The following is a 24,695-nucleotide window of genomic DNA, read 5'->3' as shown; positions in this document are numbered from 1 at the left end:
TTTAACAAATGATATGCAAGTGTTCAACATGGCTAATGACTCTGGATTAAACCCGCTGACACCTAATTCATCAGCGTGCCCAGCGCCACAGTGCCCATTGCACCGCGCTCTCCATCACTGCTGCATTCCCACCGCACCCATCGGTGTGTCCCTGGCACCCCTGCATGGAGCCAGGCCCTGCATCCCCTCTGTGCTCTGGCCAGAGCCACAGGTGCTGGGTGGGACCTGCAGCCCCGTGGTGCTTGGTCCCAGTGCCACGTGCCCGTTGGCAGCAGGCTCTGTGCATCACCCCGCTCCAGCACCCACCCTGCTGCCCGCGGCACTGCGCTCCCTGCTCTCTGCTAGGCTGTCCTAAAAAGCTAACTAAGCTGAAATTATTTTCTTTCCTTGGAAAAGCCTTTAAATAATGTATCGCCCTCACTTGCTGTTACTAAGTCTGTTAAAAATCCAGGGGCCTTTTCCTTCTCGCTTGTCTGTTGCGTCTGTTTGTTGCAGGGCGTGAATTACCCTTGGGAGAGTCATTGGAAATTCCATCTCAAAGCCACTGCCCTGGCCAAGGGTGTGACCCTGTAGCTGTGCCCACCAGGTTCATTCCCTGTGAGGAGCAGAAGCCCAGGCTGGAATCCATCCCCAGGTGCTCCAGAGGAGCCATTTCCCACCCACCCACCGATGGCAGCCGGGTGCCTGTGATCCTGGCTGGCCTCACAGCTCCTGTCCTGCATTTGGATGGCAGCAAATTGCAATGAAATTGGAATCACTGATAACAGGCCCTGAAACTGCCTCTGGAGAACCCTGCCTCCTGGGAGTGGTGATACAGAAGCGCTGGAGCAAGGATAATTAAATTAGGGGGACTGTCAGCACAGCAAAGATGTCCTGTCTGGAGCGGTGAGGCAAACGTTTCCTTTCTGTGCCAGCATGGGATGGATCCTCATGTACCCTGTGAGATTTGAAATATTATAACCAAAATTTGCCCAGCGTTTCCCAGGCTATCATGGCTCTGCCAAGCTCCTGGAGCAGAAGGCTTTGGAATGGTGGTGACTGTTTACAGGGGCTGAGGGGAGAAGCTCCCAGCCCAGTCTGTAGCAAGAAAAGCTGAACAGCCCCAAAGACACTGGGGAGAAGGATGAGAAGGGCTCTGCTGTCTTGCAGGCTCCCATCTACCAGTGCCCTGTTACCCTGGCATGTGCCCGGCAGCTCCGGCCGCCCTCTGGGAAGAGCTCCCTGCGCTCAGGGGCCGGTCCTGCCCACCAGCTGCCAACGCCGGCCCCGGGACCGCTCCAACCCCGGCTTCAGCCCCGCGCCTTCCTGCAGAGTCCGTGCAGGAGCCCCGCGCTAGCTGGTGCTATCGGCAGTGCCGGCTGAGAAGGGTGTTGCAGCACCAGGGCCGATCCCTATTGATTGCAATGGTTGCTAATGGTCTTTTTCATACAATAAGAGGCTTTTGTGGGAAGAACTTAATCCAGTCCTATCGCCGGGTGAAATTGCACTGCTCACTGCTCAGATTTCCAGGATGTGAGCTACTTTAATAACAGAGGGAGTTTTATCTAATACATTTAATGCTCCCATATTTTTATGGCATGACAGGTCCTATCCTAACTGTGCTGTTGCAGTACTGGGAGCGTGGGAGGCTTGGGCTCTGCTGGGAGTGAGGGAGCTGTGCTGGCACGTGGTGGCTTATGGGCACCTTGGCCACCTGATTGCCACTGTCACCATTGCAATGCCGAGCCCCACCACAGCCACCAACACAGGTTATTGAGGTGATGACTGGTGCTGGAGATGACAGAGCTGTGCAGGGAACGGGAACTCGGTCTTCCCCAGAGGCATTTTTTTGGTCTTTCCTGTCCCTGGCAGTGCTAGTCCTGCTGCTGGGCAGTTGGGTTAGGGCCAGGGGGCAGAGCCCTGTGCCAGGCAGAGGTGACAGGGACCATGGACACCTCTTGGGGCAGGGATTCCAGGGCAGGGCCAGGTCCTGGGTGCTGCAGGATGTGTTCTCCTGCAGGGCAGGCAGGGCATGCTCAGGGCAGGCAGGGCATGCTGATGTGGTGATGCAGATGTGCTTACCTGTGTTGCAGGCACATTCACCCTGCCATGCACACGGGCATGTGCCCAGGCCTCTGCCAGCTGCAGGTGCAGCAGCAGGGCCCGTCTCTCTCCTTGCAGCCGAGAGCAGAGCTCAGGGGTTGGCATGTGCAGTGGGGATTGGAGATGTGCTTCTGCCTTTGAACTATGTGTGCGGAGATATCTGATGGATTGTGATAGCCAGGATCAAAGGTTAGAAAATTTCTCTGTGCAACTTATGTAAATGAAGACTAATGAGGTTTTCATGATTACCTTTAATTAACTTTTCCACAACTAGTGGTAGTTTATATGGCACAAGCTGGGACGGGTGGCACACACAGGTACACGCACAGCCAAGCACCTTCATTAAAAAGTTTTTAAAAATGAATCTGCAATATGCAAATTACCTATTAAATGCTCAAGAAGAAGATTTTAAGTGGGGAAAAAAAGGCACAAGAAAAGCAGCAGCTCTGCAAGTCCTGTGATGTGGGCTGTGCTGTGCAGAGCAGCAGAGTGGGCTGTGCCATGTGAGCCAGTCATGCCACAGGGGACATGGCTGTCCTTGTGACCCTCCCAGACAGGCAGGTCTGGGGTGGCCCCGTGCAGGCAGCTGTGCCCAGTGCCTGGTGCAGGACGTCCCTCCAGGCAGGATCCTCTGGTCCCAAGGGATTTCCAGGGAATGCTCCATCAGCTGTGGATGCAGGTGCAGGGTGTCCCCTCCTCCCCTTGGCCATCTCACTCCAACAGCATCACCTCCTGCTCTGCTGGTGCTGTGCAGTGGCTGGTGAGGATGAAGGGAAATGTGCCAGTGCAGGTGGGAGCTGTGCTGGGCTGAGGGGGGTGAGCTGTGTGGGTGCTGGGCAGTGTGAGCACAGTGCCAGTGCCAGGTGCTGCCACAGGGTCCTGGGCAGCCTGGCCATGAGAGAGGGGTTTAAACCAGTCAGAAGCAGCTCCTCTTGGAGCTTTCCTCCTGATTCTGAAGAGCTGGAACATGGCATCAGGCAGGAGGAAAACATGTATGAAAAGACAGCAGAGTGAATGAGTGAGATGGCTCGGACAACTGTATCCAATTAGCCTGACAAATCCTGGGCAAACAGGTGGAAAAAACACTGCAAGATTTAATTAATGGGAGAATTAGAGCCTGGGAATATAAATTTGTGCCTGTCAGCGTGGTTGAGCAGAAGTAGGTCCTGTCAAACTGACCTGATTTCATCCTCTGATGAGGTTCTGGGTTTGGTGGTGGTACAGAAATAACAGCCTCTGGCCTGTGTTTCCCTCAGTTCTGTGATGCCCTGGGGAAAGGGTGATAAAAGTGGATTAGAAAACGGGGGCTGAGGAACCTGGAGGGAAAGCTACCACCGTTGTTTCCCAGCCAGGGGGTGGTGGCAGCATCTTCCCAGGGAGCTGTGTCCTGCTCCAGCTGTGGGAGCGCCGGTGCTGCAGTGTGGGGGGCATGGGGGGCGTGGGCACTCGGTGCTTGGGCAGTGTGAGTGGAAGAGAGACACTGATCCTGCTGCTCCAGGGCAGCGATTGCCCGGCAGGCACGGCAGCAAGCAGTGCCCTCCCAGCAGTAACCACTGGCTCTCCAGGGAAATTGCACGTGTGCAGAAAATGTCAAGTTTGCTTTATTTACCCAAACTATTATGTGAAGATAATTCTGAGTGTAGCAAAAGAAGTGAAAACTGTGCCTAAATCTCTGGTGCCCTCGCAGGAGCAACCATGGTGTCCACGTCCACAGCCGCATGTCACGGCTGGAACAACTCTCTGCCCCGTGCCAGAGCACCTGCTGGTGCTGCCGGGCTGGAGGTCACTGCCTGTCCCAGCTGCCTGGGAAGATGATGGGCAGTCGGGCTGCAGGAGTTGCTCAGCTCCAGCACTAAGAGTAACTTTTCCAATTTCCCCCTAGAAATTGTTTCTGTCAATATTTTAATTTCATTTGGGCTGAGCAGACGGAGCAGAGGCAGCACATCCTGAGCAGATCATTTGTCTCCTGATCTGGATCTCATCAGGGTCCCAGCATGTGGAGGATGCCAGCAGCTCCTCACGGATGTAACCAGGGAGCCAGCTGGGAGGATGGCCAGAGCAGGGGAGGACTGAGTCCTGCTACCCCTTACACCTCATGCCCTGCTGCAGGGCCAGGCTCCGGGGCAGGATGCACGGGCAGGCACCCACTGGTCCTTCCTGTGGGGCCACTGAACTCCTTCAGCACTGCACAAGCACCATCGAGGCTGGAGCCCAGCTCATCAAAGCCCTGCATGGCAGAAGGTGCCGGGGGGCTGGAGCACTGTGTGGCCGGGCAGAGCAGGAAGCCCCTTGTGTCTCCTCTGCTCTCCAAGGTGACTCCAGGGGCCATCCCTTCAGAGAGGTGTGTTTGTCTGGGGAGAGGAACAAGGTCTAACCAGATGGCAGGGCTAATAAATTGCTCAGGAAAGGCAAACTAGTACATGCAGCCCATGTCTCCTCCACGTCTCCATTGCAAAGTGCCAAAAGAAATCGGTCTCAGGAATTGTTTCAGAGAGGGTAATTTCTGTTTCCCAGTTGCTGTCATACGTTAGAAATATCTGAAATGCCTCTGGTTGGTTTCCAGTGGTGAGGAGCAGCCAGGGGCTGCCATGGATGAAGCACTAAAAGAAAATAAATTAGCCTCTTGCACTCAGCCCTTCTCACCACCAAACCACGAATGACGAGCGGCTGCTGCTTAAGTAACGTCCAGAATAATGAGCAGAACAAGATCTGCAAGGGAATATTAACTCAAAGAAACATTTTCTCTCCCTTTTGAAGTTTGCTCCAGCAGCCCCTGTCCTGGTGTGCAGGTGAGCCAAGTCCCATTGGAGCTGGCAGGGATGGGTGCTGGGTGTCAGTGTGACTGTCCTGCAACATCCTCTGCCCTGTGCCACCCATGCCAAAGCTCTTTCCTTCCTTTCCTGTCATCGATCCCACGACAGTCTGCCTTCTCCTGGCTTAGCCAGGTGCAAACTGCCTGTGCTTCCCATAGCCCCCCCAACCAGTCACCTGCAGTCAGGGGAACCAACACACAGACACCGGTTGCTGCAGTGCAGCACCACTCACACTCCCACACACTCAGCCCAGCCCTGCAGCCAGGGAAGAGCTTGAGGAGGTGGGAAAAGGCCACACTGGACTCTGAGCTAAGCTGTGTGTTTGCAGGCAGGCTGGCCCACACTAATTTAAGTGAGTAGCTGGAGAAGCCAGAGCTTGTTAGTGGCCATGTGTGAGCTCCCACAGCCTGGCACGGGGGGGAGGGGAGCCACCAGCACCAAGGTCCCCTGTGGCAGCTCCATGGGCACCATGAGCCCACCTGTCCCCTGGGCTTGTCCTGCTGGTATTCCCAAAGCCAAATTGGTGTGTTTGTCCAGTTCCTTACAGAAATGACCCACTTCTGAGCCCTGCTGTGTTGAAACAAGCATTTTCAGGAAGCTCATCCCTCTGAAGATGTAAACCAGCAGCACTCCTGAATTTCAATTCCTTTATCTCCTCTGGCTGGCTGAGTCATCCAGGGAGCATTCCCTTGATGTATGGCTCTGTGTGTCTACATTATACAGGGGTGCAGTTTGGAGAAGTGCCTTGTTTCCCAGCAGTGATTAATGATGATAATCTTCCCTCCCATTGAGCCTGGGAGGTACCTGTTGCAGTGCTGCGATCCCCAGAGGATGAACGTGCACTTAATGTGTCACCACCAGGAAAACGAGGTGTCCTTCTGCTGAAAAAGACACGAAACAAACCTAAATGGGGCTGTAAGTTTTCTTTGTCATTTCCCTATTTCCATCCATCCCACATATGTGAGCAACATGAAAGAAGCCGTTTCACTGTGCTCTCCCCAAGGGAAATACCGGGCTGTCTTCACCTTAAACTTCTCTGTGGACGTGATGGAGCAGTTGGTGCTGTTGGGGCTGTGCTCCCACGTACACAGTGCTGGCAGTGCCACTGGGAGGGTGACAGCCACTGCCTCACCTGGCAGGTGCAAAACATCCTGTCCTGGATGGTGACAATTGCTGCAGGGGCCTCGGGGACTGGTGTCACAGTTCTTGGCTGCTCCAAGGGAAAGAACCACCCTGGCAGCCCCACTGGCATCGTGTGCCACCAGTTGCTCCTGCAGGGCTGTGAGGCCACAGGTAGGACGATCCCTCAGTGGCTGCCCTGGCTGAGCTGCTGTGAGCAGCAGGGTGGCTGTTGCGTTAATAATTTGGGCTTGCACTCCTGCCAGGTCTTCCCCATCTGGCTTCCTTGGATTGATGTCAATATGAGATCTTCTTGCTCCTAATCCTTCAGGGTCAATGCAGTGTTGAGGGATCTGCCACAGCTGCCTTGGCTCGTTGTGGGCTCACTCTGTGCCTGCGAGCACACAGAGGCCATGGGGAGCACAGAGCCTGTGGAGAGCAGACACAGCCCATGCAGAGTGCACAGAGCCAACGGGAAACAGGCTGTCTGGCCCCAGAGAGCAGTCAGGGTCTCTAGGATGGGCTCATTGGGGCCAGGCTGGTGTGCCCAATGCAGAGGGAGAATCTTGCCCTGCTGTGCTGTGGAAGTGAGACCACGGCGTGTCCAGCAGGTGCAGGTCTGCTGGTCCCAGGGAGGCAGCTCTTGGCAGAGGCAGCCCTTGGCAGACAGTCCTTGGCAGAGTCTCTGCCTTGGCAGGCTGTGGGCGCAGGAGCAAGGGCTTTAAAATGCTTGTGTTGATCTGGGAGAGGCAGTGCTGGGACAGTGACAGGCAATGATTTGCAGGGGAAAAGGGAAATGACAATATTCTCCATCAACATTATTATAGCTCTATCCCTCAGGGTGGACAGCACGAGAGCCACAAGGGAGGTTTTCATTTGCTTTTTCTCTTCACAAGGAGAGTTAATTGCACTTAGTGCAGCTTGGCCACCAACTGCCCATGCACCAAGTCACTGGAGCACCAAGCACCCAGTGTGCCAGACCAAGCACATGGCAGTGCTGAGGAGATGGTCCCCAACTAGGGCCAGGGCTGGTGGTGGGTGATCTGCTCCCCCCGCTCTGCTCTGTCCTGCAGAGGCACAGCACATCTGAACGAGCTTGTCAAATGAAATTTTCTGTCTGGTTAGAAATGGATTTTCAAGCTCCTTGCTCACATGTAAACATTTTTAGTGGTCCCCAGCCAAATCAGAGCCAGCGAGAACAAACATCAGCCTGGGAAGACCCAGTCCCTACAGGGAAATCACAGCCCACAGAAGGAAACCAAATGCACAGTGGCTTTGAAAGGCATCCATTAAAGTGTGTGCTGAAGTGATTCATGGTGCTGGTAGTTAGACTTTAATTAGATCTTAATCACGTAATTTTATCTTTGTTTTAAAGATGAGAGCTTAATGACTGCATTGGTCTCATAACTGTGCCATGACTAAACAAAGAACTGTCACATGGCAGCTCTGCAGCAGGCAGAGATGGGGCTGAGGGCATCAGCCTCTTTGGATATTTTAAATAAAATTTGTGTATTTTAAATAAATAAATTTATTTAAAACACACAAATTCATCAGGACCAGCCAGCACTCAGGTAAGGTGGAAAGGGCAGGGGCACGGAGCCAGGTGTGAGCCTGGGCACTTGGCCCCCCAGCAGCCACCATCACACATGCCAGCCACAGCATGTGACAAGGAGAGTTGGATCATGGGCTTTCAGTTCAGCTGGCAGGTTGGATCCCTCACATAATTAGCAGGAGGGTAATTAATCTCAGTCATTCCTGAGCACTTTCCCTCTTGTGTCACCATTTCTGGCCTCCACGCACTTGTGGCGCAGAGCTGCCGTGCCCTGTGGTGCAGAGGGATGGACACGGGGATGGACACGGGGATGGACACGGGGATGGACACAGGGATGGACACGGGGATGGACACGGGGATGGACACAGGGATAGACACGGGGATGGACACGGGGATGGACACGGGGATGGACATGGGGATGGACACGGGTAGATATGGGGATAGGCACATGCCAAATGGTGATGGCAGTGGGGCCCATGCCCTCTGCTAACATGCATGAACCCTGAATGTGTGTCCCAGGAGGGGATTTTCCTCCCTTGCAGCTGTGTGATCCATCAATATCTGCTGCTGGGGATGATCTGCCTCACCTCCTGGTCTTTCTAGTTACTTAATTTTAGTTGAGTCAGACAAAGTTGGTTCAGGTTTGCAGGGTGAGTCCCTGTGGGTGGCAGGACTGGGACAGGGCTGCCCCTGGACTTGGGATTCACCCATGGCTGGCACAGGGGCCATGTCCCGCAGCACATCCCCAACAGCCACATCCGGTCAGAGACGCAGTGGTTCCACTCAGGTCTCAGCTTTTTGCCTCTCTGAGCTCACTGAGCTCTGCCTGGCCCTGAGCTCTAACCAGGGCTCGTCCCTGACCTGCTGTGGGGAGGCAAAGCAGCAGCTCTGTGTCCCATGAATGGGGTGCTGCGGTGGCAGTTCCTCAAAGCCGAGCGACTCCACTGTCCTTGAGCCCTGCCCTGCCCTTGCTGCGATGGCAGCGGCCCCTTCCCACCTTCCCTTTCCTGTTTGTTATGCCACATGAGCCACTTGAACTCATTACTCTGGCAGATTATAGGTCCCCAGGTAATAACGAGTCTTCAGATAATTACTAACAGATTCTCTAATAGGAACGAACTCAGCTGAATCCACTCAGCCACTGGGTGGATTATTTATCCCTAAGCTGTCCTTATCTCCAGCCACCGGAGTGAGCCGGAGCTGGGTCACTGCCCTCACGAGTGCTCGCTGCAGGAGCAGGGGAGCAGAGCCCTGGGATCCAGCACCACACGGTGTGAGCCCCAACCAACTCCCCTTCCCCTCCTGGGAGCTGGCAGCAGCGATCCTGTGGCCAGCCCGGGGGACCACGGTGGGGTTGGTGTTCCTGCTGGGCTGTGAGTAGCCCCAGCCAGCGCCAAAGTGCCTCTGACAGGTGCTTTGCAGTACCCTGGGGTGTGACACCCACCCCCATCTGCTGGCAGAAGGTCCCCAGCAGCCGACACCCCCGTGGGCCCCGTGAGCCACCGGCACAGCCACTGTCAGGTGTCAGCCCCTGTGGCCACCAGCCTGCCGTGAGTGCCAGCCCCCACACCCGCAGCCCTGGCTGTACAGGAGTCACTAATTGGACCAGCCAGCTAATTAGCTGTAAGGTAATGAATTATGCAGTGATGCCTGGACTTCAGTGCAATATTGATGCCATCAGGTCCTCTCATTGCTACACAGTCCTGCTCATGGAAAGCTGGGCAGGGCTTGGAGAGGAACTTGGAAAACATTCAGAGCAAATGAAAAGCGTTAATCTGTTGAGTGTGTGGGCACATCACCGGGGAGTGGGCACCGGACTGGCACCCGGGCTGGGCTGGCAGCCACAGGCACAGACACCATCTCCTCCTCTGTACAGCTCGTGTCCCCTGTGCTGCGGGTGGGCAGGGACAACCCTGGGGACTTGGTGCCCACGGGCAGCTCCTGCACTCTCTGAGTACCAATGGGCAGGAGTGTGGGGCTGGAGGGAAGATTGGGGAGCAGAAGGTGGGAGCCTGGCAGCTCCATGTAGACACCTTTGCCGGAAGAGGCTGGAGGATTCCTCTGGGGAAGGGGAAGGCAGGCAGTGGGGCACAGCCCACAGAGCCTGTGGGTGACCCGTGCTGTGGAGGGAGCCTGTGGAGACAGGGTCACTGCAGGGGCAGAGCTGGCACCACGGGCAGCACCTCCGTGTCTCTGCACTGCCTGGGCAAGTGGGTATGGCATTGCCAGGTGACATCCAGCTGTATCCATCCTGGGCAGTGGTGACAGATCCCAGCTGGCAGTGTGTTTTTGTCCCTTGCTGCAGCCTGATGAAATAATAAGAGGAAACTTGACCAACTTGAATGTGTCCACATCTCAGATACCCCTGAGCATCCATCATCTCCAAGGGGTTGGAGGCTTCTGTTAATGATTGTATTTATTTGCTGCTCGGCTCTGTGTGCATGGAAGAAGGTGTGTGAGGAGCATCGTGGTGGGGGGATGGGGCTGGCGGTTCCCCACGGTCACTCCCAGGGCCCTGCCTGCATTCCCATCCCTGCCACTGCCAGTAAACATTGAGCCAGCAGTGAAACCAATTTTATTAATTAAAAAGAAATGAATGAAATTTTCTCAGTTCTCACAGCGCTGTGATCAGTCCTTAGCCAGTGGGATGAACGATGCTCCTTGTGCAGCTGGGAATACCTTGGCTATATTCAATGTGCTGGTCCAGCACTGCAGCTTCAGCTCACAGGGACAGAGCCATCGGAGTCACTGCTCCCAGGGCAGCTCCCACCTGAGTCAGGTCTCCTCATCAGGAGACAGGGAAGGGGAAATAATTACAGAGATGCTATGTTGAAGATAAGGTCCCTGACTGGAGGGTCCTGGGATGGTCCCAGCAGGGAGGCAGCGTTCAGGCCTGTTTTGGGAGGAGAGGCTGCTGCTGGGCAGGAGCGGTGCTGCAGCTCCCACAGATGTACCAGTGGCTCTGCTCTGCCTGGGCAGGGCAGTTGCCAGTGATGTGACTGGGACCCAGGAAGGATTCCCTCGGCCCAGCATGTCTCAAGAGCTCTTCAGTGTGAGGAGGATCAGGGACCACTTAAGTCACATTCATTACATTTAAGTATTTATGAGCTGATAAATATTAAACAGCCGCTCTCTGGGGTTCAGGCCTGAGCAAACCCATTAGAACACAGTGCACGCACTGGCAGTGGCTGTGCCGTGGGGGCAGCCGGGCGGGGACGTGCTGCACCAGGGATGGGATGGCTGCACACAGCCCTGATGGCCCTGAGAGCAGAACCTCTGTCCCCAGATCCCCCGAGTCAGGGGCATTCACGGGGGAGACATCCCAGGCTGGGCGAGCAGGGGGGCTCCCTCTGGCAGCCCCTTTGCTCAGCGTCAGGTCACCAAACCAGCACTGCTCCACGTCCTCAACAAACCCCTCCACCCTCACCAAACACCAACCTTGCCCACCCCCCCCCACCTCCTTGGAATGCAGATCGCCTACTTGGAGCTTTTTCAGACATTTTTAAGAGCTCCTAATGTGCTCAGCATTTTCAGTGCAGCCCTTTCCGAGCCCTCACTTGCTTGCCCTTTGGAAAGCTAATACTTGATTTAAGCACATTTCTGCTCCCTCCATTTGTAAGGACAAATGTAAAGTAATTGTTTGATATCACAGCGGTTTCCTCAGGCTCCAGCTCTAATTTCCCACTAATACAGTATTGTCAGGGGGATCAATCTAACTCAGCACCTTCTGCCTCCTTGGAGTGGATTGGAAATGGCTTTTCTACTACGAGGCTGGGATTTGTGAGTCTCACTGTGAATGTTTTTCTCCTTTAAAGGAAAAATCGCACAAGCAAATATCCCATTTTCCTGTCAACGACTGTTAATCTGGGCTCTCCCTTCACCTGCCCACAGCTGCCTCTGGGTCTCCTTGCTGCTGGGTCCCCCGTGGCTGACAGTGGCAGAGATGTAGATGGGGTTCTCTTAGATGCCCACTAATTACCTCCAATTTTTTCCTGTTAGAGCTCGCTGGTCAGTAATCACTCTCAGTAAGGCCTTGCAAACTGGTCCATGGTGTGTTGCATCCCCACACAGCCCCCGTGCATTGCCCTGAGGCTTCCCCAGCCCCGTGGCAGAGGACAGCTCTGGGGAGGCCTGGGCAGGGCTGTGCTGCTGGTCCCCAGGTCGTGCCGGGCTGACCCCCTGACCTGCCCCAGCCCCCACCTGCTCCCTCACCTACCAGCAGGCACAGGGGCTCCCCACAGCCCCCCAGCCCTGCCCTAAGAACAGCCCATGCGTACGGACCGGTGGAAGCCGCTTTATTTACATGAAGGGATCACATGCTGAACAAGGAAACTAGTGCCACTAAAGTACCCGTAACAGCAGGATTCTGTGCTTTATTCACAGGACAAAATATCAGTACAACATTTTCCATGGACTTCTTTGTCAAGCAGATACATCTCACTGTCCCCATGGGTACACACTGCGCACGAGTGACGAAGGCAAGTGGAGAGGCCGGAGCTCTGCCTGCCCAGGGTGTAGGGAGACAGTCCCACTGCCACTGTCCAGGAGCACCCATCTGCCTTGGGACACAGAGGAGGGACGTGCTTGGAGCAGCCTGCTCACAGGCCGCAGGATGGGGCCATCACTGTGCCCTGGGGACCACGTGGTGTTAAAAGCAAACAGGACCCCACAGGACAAGCCATAGCGCTGCTGACCCGCCGGGACAGACAGTGCTGCTGGGCCCTCATCCCTCAGCATGGTGGCTGCAGCAGGACTCTTGTGTCTTCCTTGTCTTGGCTCGCTCCAGAGCACTGCTGACTCCCAAGGGACAGGGAGGCCCTTGCCTGCCTCTGCTTGCAATTCCAGGCAGGACGAGCTGGGAGGATCGCTGGCTCCAGTCCCTTGGGCCCCCCTCATGGAAGACTGCAGCCTCATGTCACTGCAGCACTGCTCCTGGACGCTTATTCCCACCTGAAGTCCTGCCCCACCGTTTCATAGAATTTGATATTATAAGGTCTATAAAAGTCCCGAAGCTGCTCGATCACCTCGGGGTCTATCTGCACATGAGTCCTGCCCTTGGATTTGCCCAGGCAGCGAGGCAAGCCACTGCTCTCCGACTTCTTCAGGCACGGAAAGCCTTTTGTCTTGTTGAAGTAGAAGTGCTTGTCCGTGATAACCCGTTTAATGCCCAGGAAGTCCTGGACTTTGCCCATCTCCCCAGCTGGATCTGTGATCAGCTTCTCCCCACTGACAAAGTGAATCTGGGAGAGGGGGAAGTACTGGAGCCAGCTCTCCAGGTGCACGGCATACATCCCGATGCGGATGGCGTTCCAGGAGGTGTCCACCAGCCCCAGGCTGCGGTTGCGGAAGGTCAGCCCCTCAAAGGTGGGGATGTCCGGCTTCTTGGAGAGGGTCTGTGTGTAGTCTGAGATGGCCCTGGTGACCGGGTTCCGCACCACCACGATCAGCTTCGTGTCCCGGGACATGTTGAAGATCCTCCGTGGTGCCTCTTTGGTGACAAAGTAGCTGGGGGTCTTCTCCACCGTGATCTGGCTGTCGAGCGTCCGTGGCATCAGGCTCCTGCAAGCGAAGCAGAAGGTGATGGTGAGGAAGGAGCTGGGACAGGCAGCAGGAGGTGGTGACTGCAGCACGGGGCTGCTGGCGTGTCCCCTCCCAGTGAGACAAGGCAGGCACAGCTCCTCCTGGCAGCGCTGTGGAGGACCCTGGCCATGGATCTCTCCCAGGTCTGTCCCAGTCCCCAGGGACCCCCTGGGCAGAGGATGGGGGCACTGGCAGCCCCACACACACAGCAGTGGGTGTGTGCCCAGTGCCAGGACGCAGGAACGTGGTGGCTGTGCCACACCACGGCCAGGAGGAGCCATGGGAAGAAATGAACAGGCCTCGGGGGGGCTGTGCCACTCCACTGGTGGGAGCTGCGGCAAGGGGCTGCCCAGGGACGCAGGGCTCATGCCCACGAGGATATCACCTGCCCCACCAGGGCCTGACCTGGCCCACGGGCTCTGAGATGGGCTCCTGTCTGTCCCTGGCATGGGGAGCCAGGCTGCAAGCCAGGCAGGGAACACCAGACTGGGGGAAATGCAGCATCCCTGCGGCCCAGCTTAGCACTAATTAAATAATTTACTTTGACATATGAACATCCAAATCAAATAAAAACTAATGGGATGGAAAGATTTATAAATTGGTTTTGTATTACTAGAATAAACTATAAAATCCACTTCAGCCAGATTCCTGGTGCCGTGGGTCCCCAGGATGGAGTGGGCAGTGAGCAGGCAGGGAATGCCTGGCTGGAGTGGGCAGGGAGAACTGGCAGCCAGGATGAGGCCAGCACTCTCCTGCTGCTCCCACACTCCAGCAGCAGCCATGGTGTGAGCAGGTACAGCATGAATTCAGCTTGTGAGGCTCCCTGTGAGCCCCCTACAATGCACATGCCCAGGCAGGGTCTCCCTGGCTGGGCCCCACAGCAGGTGCTCACCCCTGCATGGGCACCCGGAGCTGGTACTGCAGTCACGTCATGGGGTGACCCTGGAGCCCCGGCTGCCCCACAGAGGCTCGGGCCAGCAGGACCCAGGGAAAGCAAACAGAGCATCCCCCTCTGCAGCCATTTCGACAGCATCCCTGTCTGCAGCCATCCCACTGGAGAGCACAAGACACTGAGTTATCCATGAGATAAACCTGGCACAGCTGCCACGGCCACGCCAGTGCCACAACACAGGGGCTTCAGTGCATCAATGACCAAGATCTGGCACCTCCAGGGTCCCCAAAACACAGGTCATGGCCAGCAGCTTTGGGCTGAGGAAAGACCTAACTGGGACGAGATCCAACAGCAGCTCACAACACCCTGTGTGACAAGGGGACAGCGATGGAAGGCTTGGGACATCACAGGGATCAGCAGCACGTGCCAGGGGCACCAGCCCACATACCCTCACATGCTCTTTGACCAGCTTCCTTGTTTGAGAGAGAACAAACTAATTAGTTGGCATAAATTAGCAGGGCTGGTTCACTGAGGTACCTGAGCATGGACGAGGCTTAATTGGCCTTTCCCACTGCTCCACTTCAAACCCCATAAATCCCGATTACGATTCCCGTTGGTTAATGACTGCTGGGAAATGCTAATTCAGCGCAGGCACACGGCTCTATCTCCACATCACAAACAAGTTTCATCATAAATCAGCGTGGGACAGCTCTGTAAGTGATTCACTATTACAATATATCGTGGAGAATCATAAAACTGCTGTTTCATTAATGGCTCATCCTCAGGCCTGTTAGACTTTCATTACGTGAGTTATTAGGTCCATGCATTCAAAAACAAAATTACAGGTTCTAATCCATCACAAAAAACACAAAACCTCTGCATAGTAAATTACTGAAATGAGACAAGAGTTGTTTTTTTTAAATGGACTCCCAGTGTTTGCTGCTCCTGAACAACAGAGACTGCTGAGACAACAAAACACAGCCCGGGCAGATAAATAAATCACCAGTGAAACCAAGCAAGGGGGAGACATGTCATCCAGGCATTCATCTTCCACTAACGGCAGGATCCCCCGGGCTGCAGGAGCGGGGAAACGCATGGCAAAGTTAATTACACCTGACTTTAAAATGATATTTTTGGACTTCTGCATTCACAGAGTTATTTGCATACAAATAGCATGTCACACAGCTTTATGCCCCAGGCTTGCGTGTGTAGGTGTGAAGGCTCTTGGTGCTGGCCCTCAGTGCTGTGTGGCCAGGGCTCAGCCAGGAGCCAACTCTGGCTGCTCCACGGACATATCTCGTGGCTCTGCTGATGTCCCCAGCCAGCCTCGGCACCAGCTTCTGGTGTGCTCTGAGCCAGCTGCTGCCACAGCACTGCCAGCACGGGGACAGTGACGTACGGCTGACACTGGAGGGATTGCTCTGGCTGCAGGGACAGCATTAATTCCTCCTGAATTAGAGATTACTTTCATTAGAGTTACTCGATTCTTAAAGCCCTTTAGTGTTATTTGATATGGGCATTAACACTCCCTTCAGCCCAGAGGTTGGTTTGCCCGTGTTAGTGACATGGGGACACGTGTGGGTACAGCCCAGGGGAGCTGCTGTCCCTGCCGTGGCCCAGCTGTGCCCCACGGCCCCCGGGAGACAGCTCGGCCCCCACGGCCCCACCGCCCCGTGGGCGCTGGGCAGCAGCAGTGCAGAGCCTGCCCAGCTGCAGCAGTGCCTCGTCCTGAAGGAGTTAACTCCTCACCAGCACCTTTCTGAGCCCTGAATTATTAATTTTGTTATAATCTGCCTTTGGGCACCCCGCGGCCCCTACAACACTCCCACATTAAAGAAACATGCGCTCCCTCACCGGCTGCACCGCTTTGATGTCAAACACGCATGAAACACTCTCCCAAGGAAAAATTTGTACAAAACCTCATCAGTCAATTGAGATATTGCAGATAAGCACGGGGAGAGCAGCACCCACTGATAATACCATTGCAGCCCTGGTCCCGCAGCCTGCAGAGCAGCTCTGGGTCAGTCCCTCCCTGCTGCAGCCCGCTGTGTGCGGAGGCTGGAGGCTGACGTGTGTGATCCTGGGCTCCATCCATCCAGCAGCATAAAACAAACTGTTTGATTTGGCAAAAAATCCCAAGTGCCTGCTCCTGTGACGAGAGCTCTGCACTTCCCCTCTCCCGGCTGATGTCACCAGCAGAGACGGGTGGGCTGTGAGTGTGTCTCCAGCTGCAGCTCCACGTGTTGGAGATGAGCACAGAAAGCGCAGGAGTCAGCACCGGCCCCAGCTGCCCACAGGACTGTGCCATGCCGTGCCATGCTGTGCTGTGCCGTGCCACACCGTGGGTGAGCTCAGTGACAGCAGCACCCGCTCTCCCCCAGCCCCCTCTGTTCAGCAGGACAACAGGCGGCAGTGGGGGATGAAAAGCTCCAGCAAAGCTACGGGGAGGTTTAAGTAAAACTGGGTCAAACGTGAGAAATCAAGGTGTGAGGAAGATAAAAAGCTCTCCCTGGCTGAGAGACATTGCAGCAGCCGTCGAGGACACAGGGACACCCTGACTGAGGGCTGCACCACAGCCAAGGACTGCGAGGGGTTGAGGGGGCAGAGGGGATCCCCCAGTGCTGCTCCACAGCCTTCTGTGACCTGCAGGCAGCACCGTGGGGCCAGGGACCAGCTGTCCTGAGAGGAGGGCCCTGCAAAGCCAAGTGGGACAGACTGGCTGTGTCCCCCAGCCTGCAGAGATGGCACCATGTCCACAGCTGGAAACACCACCCAAGGGCCCGTGGCCCCAGCTGCAGCTGGCCTGGCCCCACAGCCCCACTGCCACAACCCTGCACTACAGCAGCCAGGATTTAATGATGGAGCGGCTGCCTTTAATAAATGTTTATGTTCAAAGAATTTACACCAGTGCTCTTAGACGGCTAATGAGGGACATTTCCATGCATAAAAGCAAAGCGAACACAGTAATTAACTTTGTTGCTGATTCATTTTTAATCATTTAAATGCTCCAGAGACTTGCACTGTCCTTAAGTCAAGAGATTCTTTTCCAAAGGGCACATTGCCGTGTCCCTTCACAGACACACACACTCCTACCTTCCTAAATAACTGTCCAGCACTGACAGAGGGTCTGGCAAAGGCCAAGGCTGGTGGGGTGGGAGGTTTCCCTCAGGCTTGTGCAGAGCCCAGCTCACAGCCCTGCCAGCGGGTACTGCCCTGTGCTCATGGGGACAGGCTGGGGTCTCCCCCTCCCCAAGGCAACTCCTTCCATGGGTGAAACTTCAAAACTGAAGATTCATTTTTAAAACCACCACATGTGCCACAGCTGCTGCAGCGATTCCTGAGTTAATGGCCCACATTAGAGCCGTGGCACCCACTTAGTGACCTCCTGGTGCCAGGAGCCTGCAAATGGATGGGACAACATGCCAGCACCAAGCACAAACCCCACCAATCTGGCAGCAGGCCCTGAAGACCTCTCATCACTCACGGGGGGCAATGCCTGCCCTGAGAGCCAGCTCTGCTCCTTGCTCCCTGGCACCAGCCATCTCCAGACAGACACCATGGACAGACACTGTGGGCAGTGCCTGGCCCTGCCATGGACACCCAGGGTCACCAGGGCCTGGTATCCTTTGCTCACAAGCCTCACAGAGCAGCTGTGCCCATGGCACACCAGGTCACCAGCTGGTCTAGTGCTTCCAAAGCAAAGGTAAGAACAAACTGCAGCATTTACAAACAAGGTCAAAGAACAGAGCAAGGATAAGCATCATTAATGTCAAAGGCTTGGCATCCCACCTGGGTTTATCTCCAGCGTCTCCCCCAGCTCTTTGTGGAGGGAAGCCCTCCTGGACTGAGTGAGGGTATTGGCAGGACCCGGCCCACACAGAGGGCAGGACAGGCAGGACTGCTGCCCACAGGCAGCGTGGGCACGGCAGTACCCAGGGAACATGCTGCCAGGGACACCTCCTTACACAACAGACTCTGCCAGGGCTCCCATGTCCATTCCCGAGACCGAGGGCACTCTCTGAAGTCAAGGAAATTTCAAAGCATCCTTGAAGCTTGCTGCCTTCCTCTCTTCTCACTAATTAACTTTACCAAAATGCACTGTCAGTCAAGCCCCCACACACTCCCTGTCGCCGGGCAAAGCCTAATGGGCTCCCATTTGTGTGTGAGCCAGCCCAGCCATTAGCTGGGAGCAATTAGCGGGTGGAGCGGGAGCGGCTCTGCCGGCTCCCTCCTTGCCCTCCGTGGGGCCCTGGTCGCAGGGACACCTCGATGCTCCCGGCTGGCAGGTCTGTTCCCCAGGGCAGCACAGTGCCCACCTCTCCGAGGCCAGCAGTGCTCCTCGTGCTGCTGCAGCACTGGGAGCACCCCAAAACCAGAGGCAAGGTGGGGGTGAGGGGTGGTGGGCAGAGCTCCAGGGACGGCGCTCCAGGGACCTGTGGCAGCGGCACGTGGGGAAACTGGGCTTCCCAAGTGCCATCCCTGGGACAGGATTCAGGCAGGTGTGGAACCAGATGGGCTCTGCCCTGCGCCAGCACCGCCTCTGGGCTGCAGTGGGACCTACGGGGTGGGAGCCAGGCTCAGCCTGCCACTGCATCCACAAGGAAAAGCTCCTCTCTCTGAAAATAACGCTGGAGTGTCTGATGGTCACTCAGGAATCCTAAGGAGGAAACCCCAATTGCACCTCAAGATGCTGCAATTAGTCACTGCTGAAAGTTAACTGCAACTTAAATGACACTATCTTCCCTGTGTTCTGGAAAATATTGAAGGTTATTGGCCCACACTACTTGCAGCAGGAAAAAGCTCAATATTGAACATTTAGTACAGAATTGGTAATGAATCGATATTCCCCAGTAGCTGCTGTTTGGTTTCAGTTGTCTTAAAACAGACCTTGCTAAAAATATCTTTCCTGTAGTGTATCTGTAGCTAATGAGGTGGATTAGAGACTGATGGGAACTGAAAATGGTACAGGGGCTCTGGGTCTGGAGTCAGTGAGCGAGCAGATCCTGGGTGGTGGTCCTACCCAGGGGGAAGCCGAGGGGTCTGGCTCTGCCCAGCATGCTGTTTCCCTGTACAGGGGGGAGCTATGGCTGCCCTGGGCCATGGCAGGAGCTAAGGCAGGAGCACCACGAGAGCAGCAGCTGCAAGTAAGCACGACATTTGGAGCGGCAAGGACACGAAGATCAGGGGATGTCCCCTCCCACTGGCTCTGCCATCTCTGCATCAGACAAATGCCAGGGCAGGGGTAAACATGCGAAAACAGTAACCAACATTTTTGGAGCATCACTGGAGGGGCCCAGCTCTCACACTGCTCAAAGACCAACTTGGTCTCTCCACTCAGCTCTCCACTAGGGCATAACAGGGGAAGGACAGAGTCAGATCAGGCACTCAGCAGCCAGGGACTCCTGCGGGAGAAGTCTCTGCTCGTATTTGGAATGGCTTTGCCTTTCCAAGGGGTCTGTGCCCCACACTGTCTGCAGAGACCCCCCTCCACCATGGCACTCCTCAAGCTTGGCAGCATCTGCTCTCTCCAGCTGGCAGCTGGAAGACAGCCCCAGCCAGGCCAGGTACAGCTCCCTCGGGGTGCTGCAGGCAGCCCCTCAGAGCTCCCACAGCTGCTGTCCCCAGCCTCAGCTCTGTCCTTTTTGGGCCACAGCCGCTGGCAGGATCCTGCTCTCCTGCTCCCCAGGCTCTTGGCAGAGCAACAGGAGCTCATCGTGCTGTGGTTAGACTTGCTCCACATTTAATTGCTCCACTTGCAAGGAGGAAAATCAATTCCACGTTTTATACATTAGCAGCCTCTGTGCTTAAGTTTTGGCACATTTGTCAGGTTAAAAAAAAAAAGGTAATAAAACCAAGGAAGTGTCATTTAATTGTTTTAGCTGAACTAATTTGGAGGCTCCACTGCTCCAGTGCGATCTCTCCATTGATCCAGAGGCAGAGCCAGGCCCCGGGCAGTGCTGCTCACCCGGCCGCTCACCCGGCTGCGCTCCCAGCGCTGCCCCTGCCTCGCTCCACAGCCGCCCTCGCTGCCACCACAGGCTGATCCCTCCCGGTCACAATCGAGCCTCTTCACAGGGAAGATCCCAGGCTGAGCCACGGCTTGGGGGGTCGTCTGCTTGGCCGCTCTCTGCCGCAGCCTCCCAGTGCCAAGTGTGAGGCAAGGGGGACACGGCTCCTGTCTCCTGGACCAGCATCACTCCTGGTGCCCACAGGTGCCCTTACATGCCCTTACATTCCCTTCATTCAGGGCAGGCCCTGTGTCCTGAACCTCCTGCGGGAGCAGCGTCACAGGTTTGGTCCTGTGCTGCCTCCGAAACTCCCAGTCCCACGTTCCCCACATCAATCGTGCGCAGGGAAAGCAAAGAGCCCAGATCACTCAGAGACACAAGGATTGCAGGGGGGGCCCCAGCTCAGGATTTGGGGGGGCTGCTTCCCAGGCAGGTGCTGAGCGCCTCCGAGTGAGGGACTCAGCCAGGACCCAGGTTCATCCTGCCACTGACTGCTCTTTAGAGAAACCACTGTCCTTGCACGCCTGCGCTGCAGGGCTGCTCCTAGCTGCTGTCTTTTAGGGGATGCAGGATGGGTGACAGTGCCTGATGTCAGGGGGAGGATGAAGGAATGACACAGATCTGCCAAGTGGCAAGAGCAGGAGAAGGACACTGCTGCAGCTACTCTCTAAAGGGCAGGAGGAACTAGGCATGCCACAGGACAGCCTCAGGAGAGGAAAAGGGCTTCAGCAAGCTCCACCTGTGTCTGTCCTGGCTCTTCTGTCACCTGCCACCAGTACCACCACAAAAGGAGCTGAACATTCCCAGCTATAGGGTCTGCCATGATCCCAGAGAGCTGTCCTTGTGCAGTGCCTGAGCTTCCTCCCTGGGCACAATCCCCAGCTATCAGAACCCCAGCAGAGCTGAGAGTGTGCACCATGTTTGCCAGCCACTGCCCAGTTCCAGCTTTGGAACTGGGGACATCTCTTCTGGGAAACCCTTGCCAAGACAGAGGGCAAGCAAGCTCAGTGTGGCCCCGTGGGCTGCCTCCACCATCTGCCACGATGCTCTGACATATGGACAATTACAGGGTCCTTTACCCTGCTGTGAGCTCACAGGCACCAGGCCAGGCTGAGCTCTCCTCTGCCTCCTGAGGCTGATGCCCCATGGAAGCCCCACGGCCTTGCCCAAACACACCCAGCACTGTACAACAGCACAGCCAACACACTGGGTGGGAACCTCAGGGAGCTGGGGGTGAACTTCTGGCAGCACCACGGGCAGGGGCTGATCGCATGGGCGCTGTGATCCACTCACAGCACCACTCACTGAGGAGCACCCAGAGCTCCTCACAAAAGCCTTTACTGAAGTTAAAATCCCGTCATCTCCTGCCGGAGACACACTTGCACACTCTGCAAATTATTAAGAGACTCCAGACAATTCCACAGTTATTCGAGTTCAGAGAGATGGGATGACAGAGGATAGGGACTGTTCCTCTCACAGAGCCAGCAATCGAGCCTGGTGGCAGAAGGGTGCAGGGGCGCACCGAGTGGGGCTGCGGAACACAGCCATCCACCCACGGCCATTCGCGCGTTTTGGAGGGCCCTTCACCCAGGTAAGTGTCTCCTCAGACGGGATGGAAAACCTGGCATCATCCAGGCTCCTGAGTGCCGATCGGCAGGGCTGGGCCTCAGGGGGCTGCAGTCGCTCGCTCCGAAGGGACCGAGCCGCGAGCTACTCGGCACTGCGGGAAGAGGAGGTGAAGGGAAAACTCCAGAGGGCGACCGGGCGACAGCCTCCTCCTCCGCCCGCCGTACCGGTCCGGCCGCTCCCGCCCCGCCGATGGACGGAGGGATGCGGACCCGAGTCCGCCGGGAGAGGAGAGGAGACAGAGGCGGGAGCGGGGTGGCGGGTGCCCGAAGCGGGGGGTGCCCGGGGAGTGTCGGGACAGGGGTTGTCCGGGGCGGGGGGTGCCCGGCGGCCAGGGAAAAGGGGTGCTCGGGGCGGGCGGGGGCCGGCCCCGCAGCCCCCCGCCCTCACCTGTACCACTCCAGCCCGCGGTGGTAGTTCCTGTCGAAGAAGTGGGGCTCGGTGCCCAGCGCGCGCACGTCGGGGTGCACCCGGATGAACTCCAGCACGGCGCGGGTGCCGCCCTTCTTGACGCCCACCACGATGGCCCGCGGCAGGCGCTTGGTCCCCGGGCGGGCCGCCCCCGGGGCGCTGCCGGCCGGCGGGGCGGGGGGCTCGGCGGGGGCCGCCCGCCCGCACGGCCGCGACTGCTGCAGAAGTTTCTTGGCGGCGGCGGCGCGGACGGGCGGGCAGCGGGCGCGGGGCGCGGCGGAGCCGCCGCAGCAGCACAGGAGGTTGTAGCAGAGGTACGAGCAGGACAGCGAGAGAGTGAAGAGGACGAGGACCCTCCGCGCCAGCCGCCGGGACGGAGCCGGAGCCGCGGCCAGGGCCCGCCCGCTCGGCGCCCTACGCGCCATGGCTCCATGGGGCCGCGCCGCCGGGCACGGCGCGCCCCGGCCCGGCGCCCCCCCCCGCCCCGGCGCCCCGGCCCCGGCGCGGCCGCTCCGGCATCTCCCGCGGCTACGCGGGGACGCGGCCGGGCCGCCCCGGGGGGCTGTGCCCGCCCCAGCCCCGCCGTGCCCGCCGCCCCGCCGCGGCCATCCCCGCGCTCGGGCGGCCGCGGCTCCGCGCTGCCTCCGCGGGAAGTGCCGGGGCAGCGGCGGCTGCGCCGCTATTTAAGGGGCCGCCTGACGTCAGCGCCTCCCGGAGCCCCCGCGGCCGCTCGGCGGCCGCTGCCTCACCCGGGCCGTGCCGGGGGCACCGCCGCGCAGAGCCCTTCCTTCCTTCCTCCCCGGACCGGGCTGCCAGGGGCTGGGGCGGCTTCGCTCCGCGCCGAGTCCTGCCCCGCCGGGCCCCGGTCCCGGTGCGATCGTCCGATCCCCGCCGCGCCGCCGGGGCCGGAGGCTCCCGCTGTCCTGCCCGACTCTGCCCCGTCCTGCTCCCGCAGCCATCCCTGAACCGCCCGGAGCAACGGTGCGGGGCCGGGGCCACCCGCCTCCGCTCCCGCGGCCGGACCGAGAGCGGCACCTGCCGCAGTCCCGCAGGCCCCGCCCGGGAAAGGGAACCGGCACCCGAGCGGGGTGAGCGGCCCCCGCCCGGGAGCAGGGACCGGCACCGGCACCGGAGTGGTTCGAGCAGCCCCCGTCCGCAAGCGGCAGCCGGGGCTCGGGGCACGGCCGGTCCCCGGGACGCCCCTGCCCGGTGCCGGAGCCGCAACCAGCAGCCCCCGCGGGGAGCGCGGCGGGGCCGCCCCACGGCAGCAGCCGCTTCTGTCCTCGGCAAGGGCAGGAGGAGCAGCCATCGGCCGCCGCGGTGCCGCCGGTAAGTAGGAGGGAAAAGCTTCAAAGTGACGCAAGAATTAAATTTCACGGCCGGACCGGGGCTGCTCAGCCCCGCCTGTCCCAGGTGTGATGCCTCACAAACAGGCTGACCCGGGAAGCCCATCGGCTGTCTCAGGGTATGGGTGCAGCCTGCTCCATCCTCACCTCCGGCTCTCCCTTCCCTCTCTCACCCCGACAGCCCAGGTTTCCACTTGGCTGCTCCTCTTGAGCCAAAGGGCTGTGTGCGGCACCGCTTAGACATTAACAGCCATCACTCCTGCTTTCTCAGCACTGGAAGCTTGTTCAGCTGCAGAAAACTACTTGTCTTGTTCCTTGGGAGAATGATGGTAATAGGGAGAGACAGGCAAGAAGTGCCAGCCCGACACAAACGAGGATGCTGCAGGCTCCTGGCAGCCAGTCTAGGGCAGGAACAAGGTTTCCTCCTGTACAACACCCAGAACTCAGTGCAGATGTAAGGAACGATAGAGAAGAACTGAAAAGCTGTGCTGCCTGCAGCCTCTCAGCTGGGCTGGTGTTGGGAGCAGTGGCACTGCTCCTCCCTGGGAATGGAGTTTCTTAAGGAAGAAAGATCCTACTGGCTCAGGAGAGCTTTGGATCTAGAGGATGGGCTGAGTCCCCATGGGGCCAAACCTGAATGACCAACAAGGGTTTTGCTATCGGGACTTTGTGTCCACTGCTCTGTGTGGCAGCAGCTTCTGCCCAGGAGGGCTGTGTCCTGGCCCCTCTGTATGGGTCAAGGCATGGCACTTGGTGATCCCTGGCTGGTGTGAACGCACCCAAGGCTGGTCCTCCCACTGCCTGTATCCCCTGCAACAGTGCTGGGCAGGGCCCTGGCACTGACAGACCCCATGGGGCTTCAGCCCTCTGGCTGAAGGATGCTGCCCTGCCTGGGCAACAGTAGCAAGGGCAGGGGTACCTGAGGGACTGGGCACTGCAGGTTCCTCTTCCTGCAGTGGGAAGTGTCCATCACTCAGTTCCTCTCCATGACAAACCGCCAAATCTGTGGAAAAGTTGCTTTTTCCATTTTAGATCACCACCTCCGTGTGGTGATCCAGCCTCGGCAGCAGACACATTGCCTAAGCATGAAAATTAGAGGCGTCTGGATAAATAAAGCTGCTGCTGGTGCCTTGACACCTCCAGGTTTCTCTGCTTGCAAGGGAGGAATGTTTTGTAAAGCCAACAATTTTGCTTCCAGTCTTTGTATCCGCGCAGGGCATGTCTTTCCCATGACATGTTTTGCTGTTTACACCCCACTCCACATAA

At 57.4% G+C, this 24,695-nt stretch overlaps 1 protein-coding gene across 1 annotated transcript; it reads right to left on the bottom strand.

The window, feature by feature from the left end:
• Nucleotides 1–11,875: 11,875 nt before the first annotated feature.
• On the bottom strand, nucleotides 11,876–22,508 carry HS3ST2 (heparan sulfate-glucosamine 3-sulfotransferase 2). The gene is made up of 2 exons (XM_017823018.1): nucleotides 22,063–22,508; nucleotides 11,876–13,125 (listed from the first exon to the last, which is right to left on the bottom strand). The coding sequence occupies exons 1-2, from the start codon at nucleotides 22,506–22,508 to the stop codon at nucleotides 12,507–12,509; spliced, it is 1,065 nt and encodes a 354-aa protein (XP_017678507.1). The 3' UTR covers nucleotides 11,876–12,506.
• Nucleotides 22,509–24,695: the final 2,187 nt, after the last annotated feature.

This window comes from Lepidothrix coronata, unplaced genomic scaffold (genome assembly GCF_001604755.1).
Source record: "Lepidothrix coronata isolate B3197 unplaced genomic scaffold, Lepidothrix_coronata-1.0 Scaffold101, whole genome shotgun sequence".
In the NCBI taxonomy this organism is placed as follows: domain Eukaryota; kingdom Metazoa; phylum Chordata; class Aves; order Passeriformes; family Pipridae; genus Lepidothrix; species Lepidothrix coronata.
Note: the sequence above shows the minus strand (reverse complement) of the source record. Positions and strands in the feature narration are given on the sequence as shown.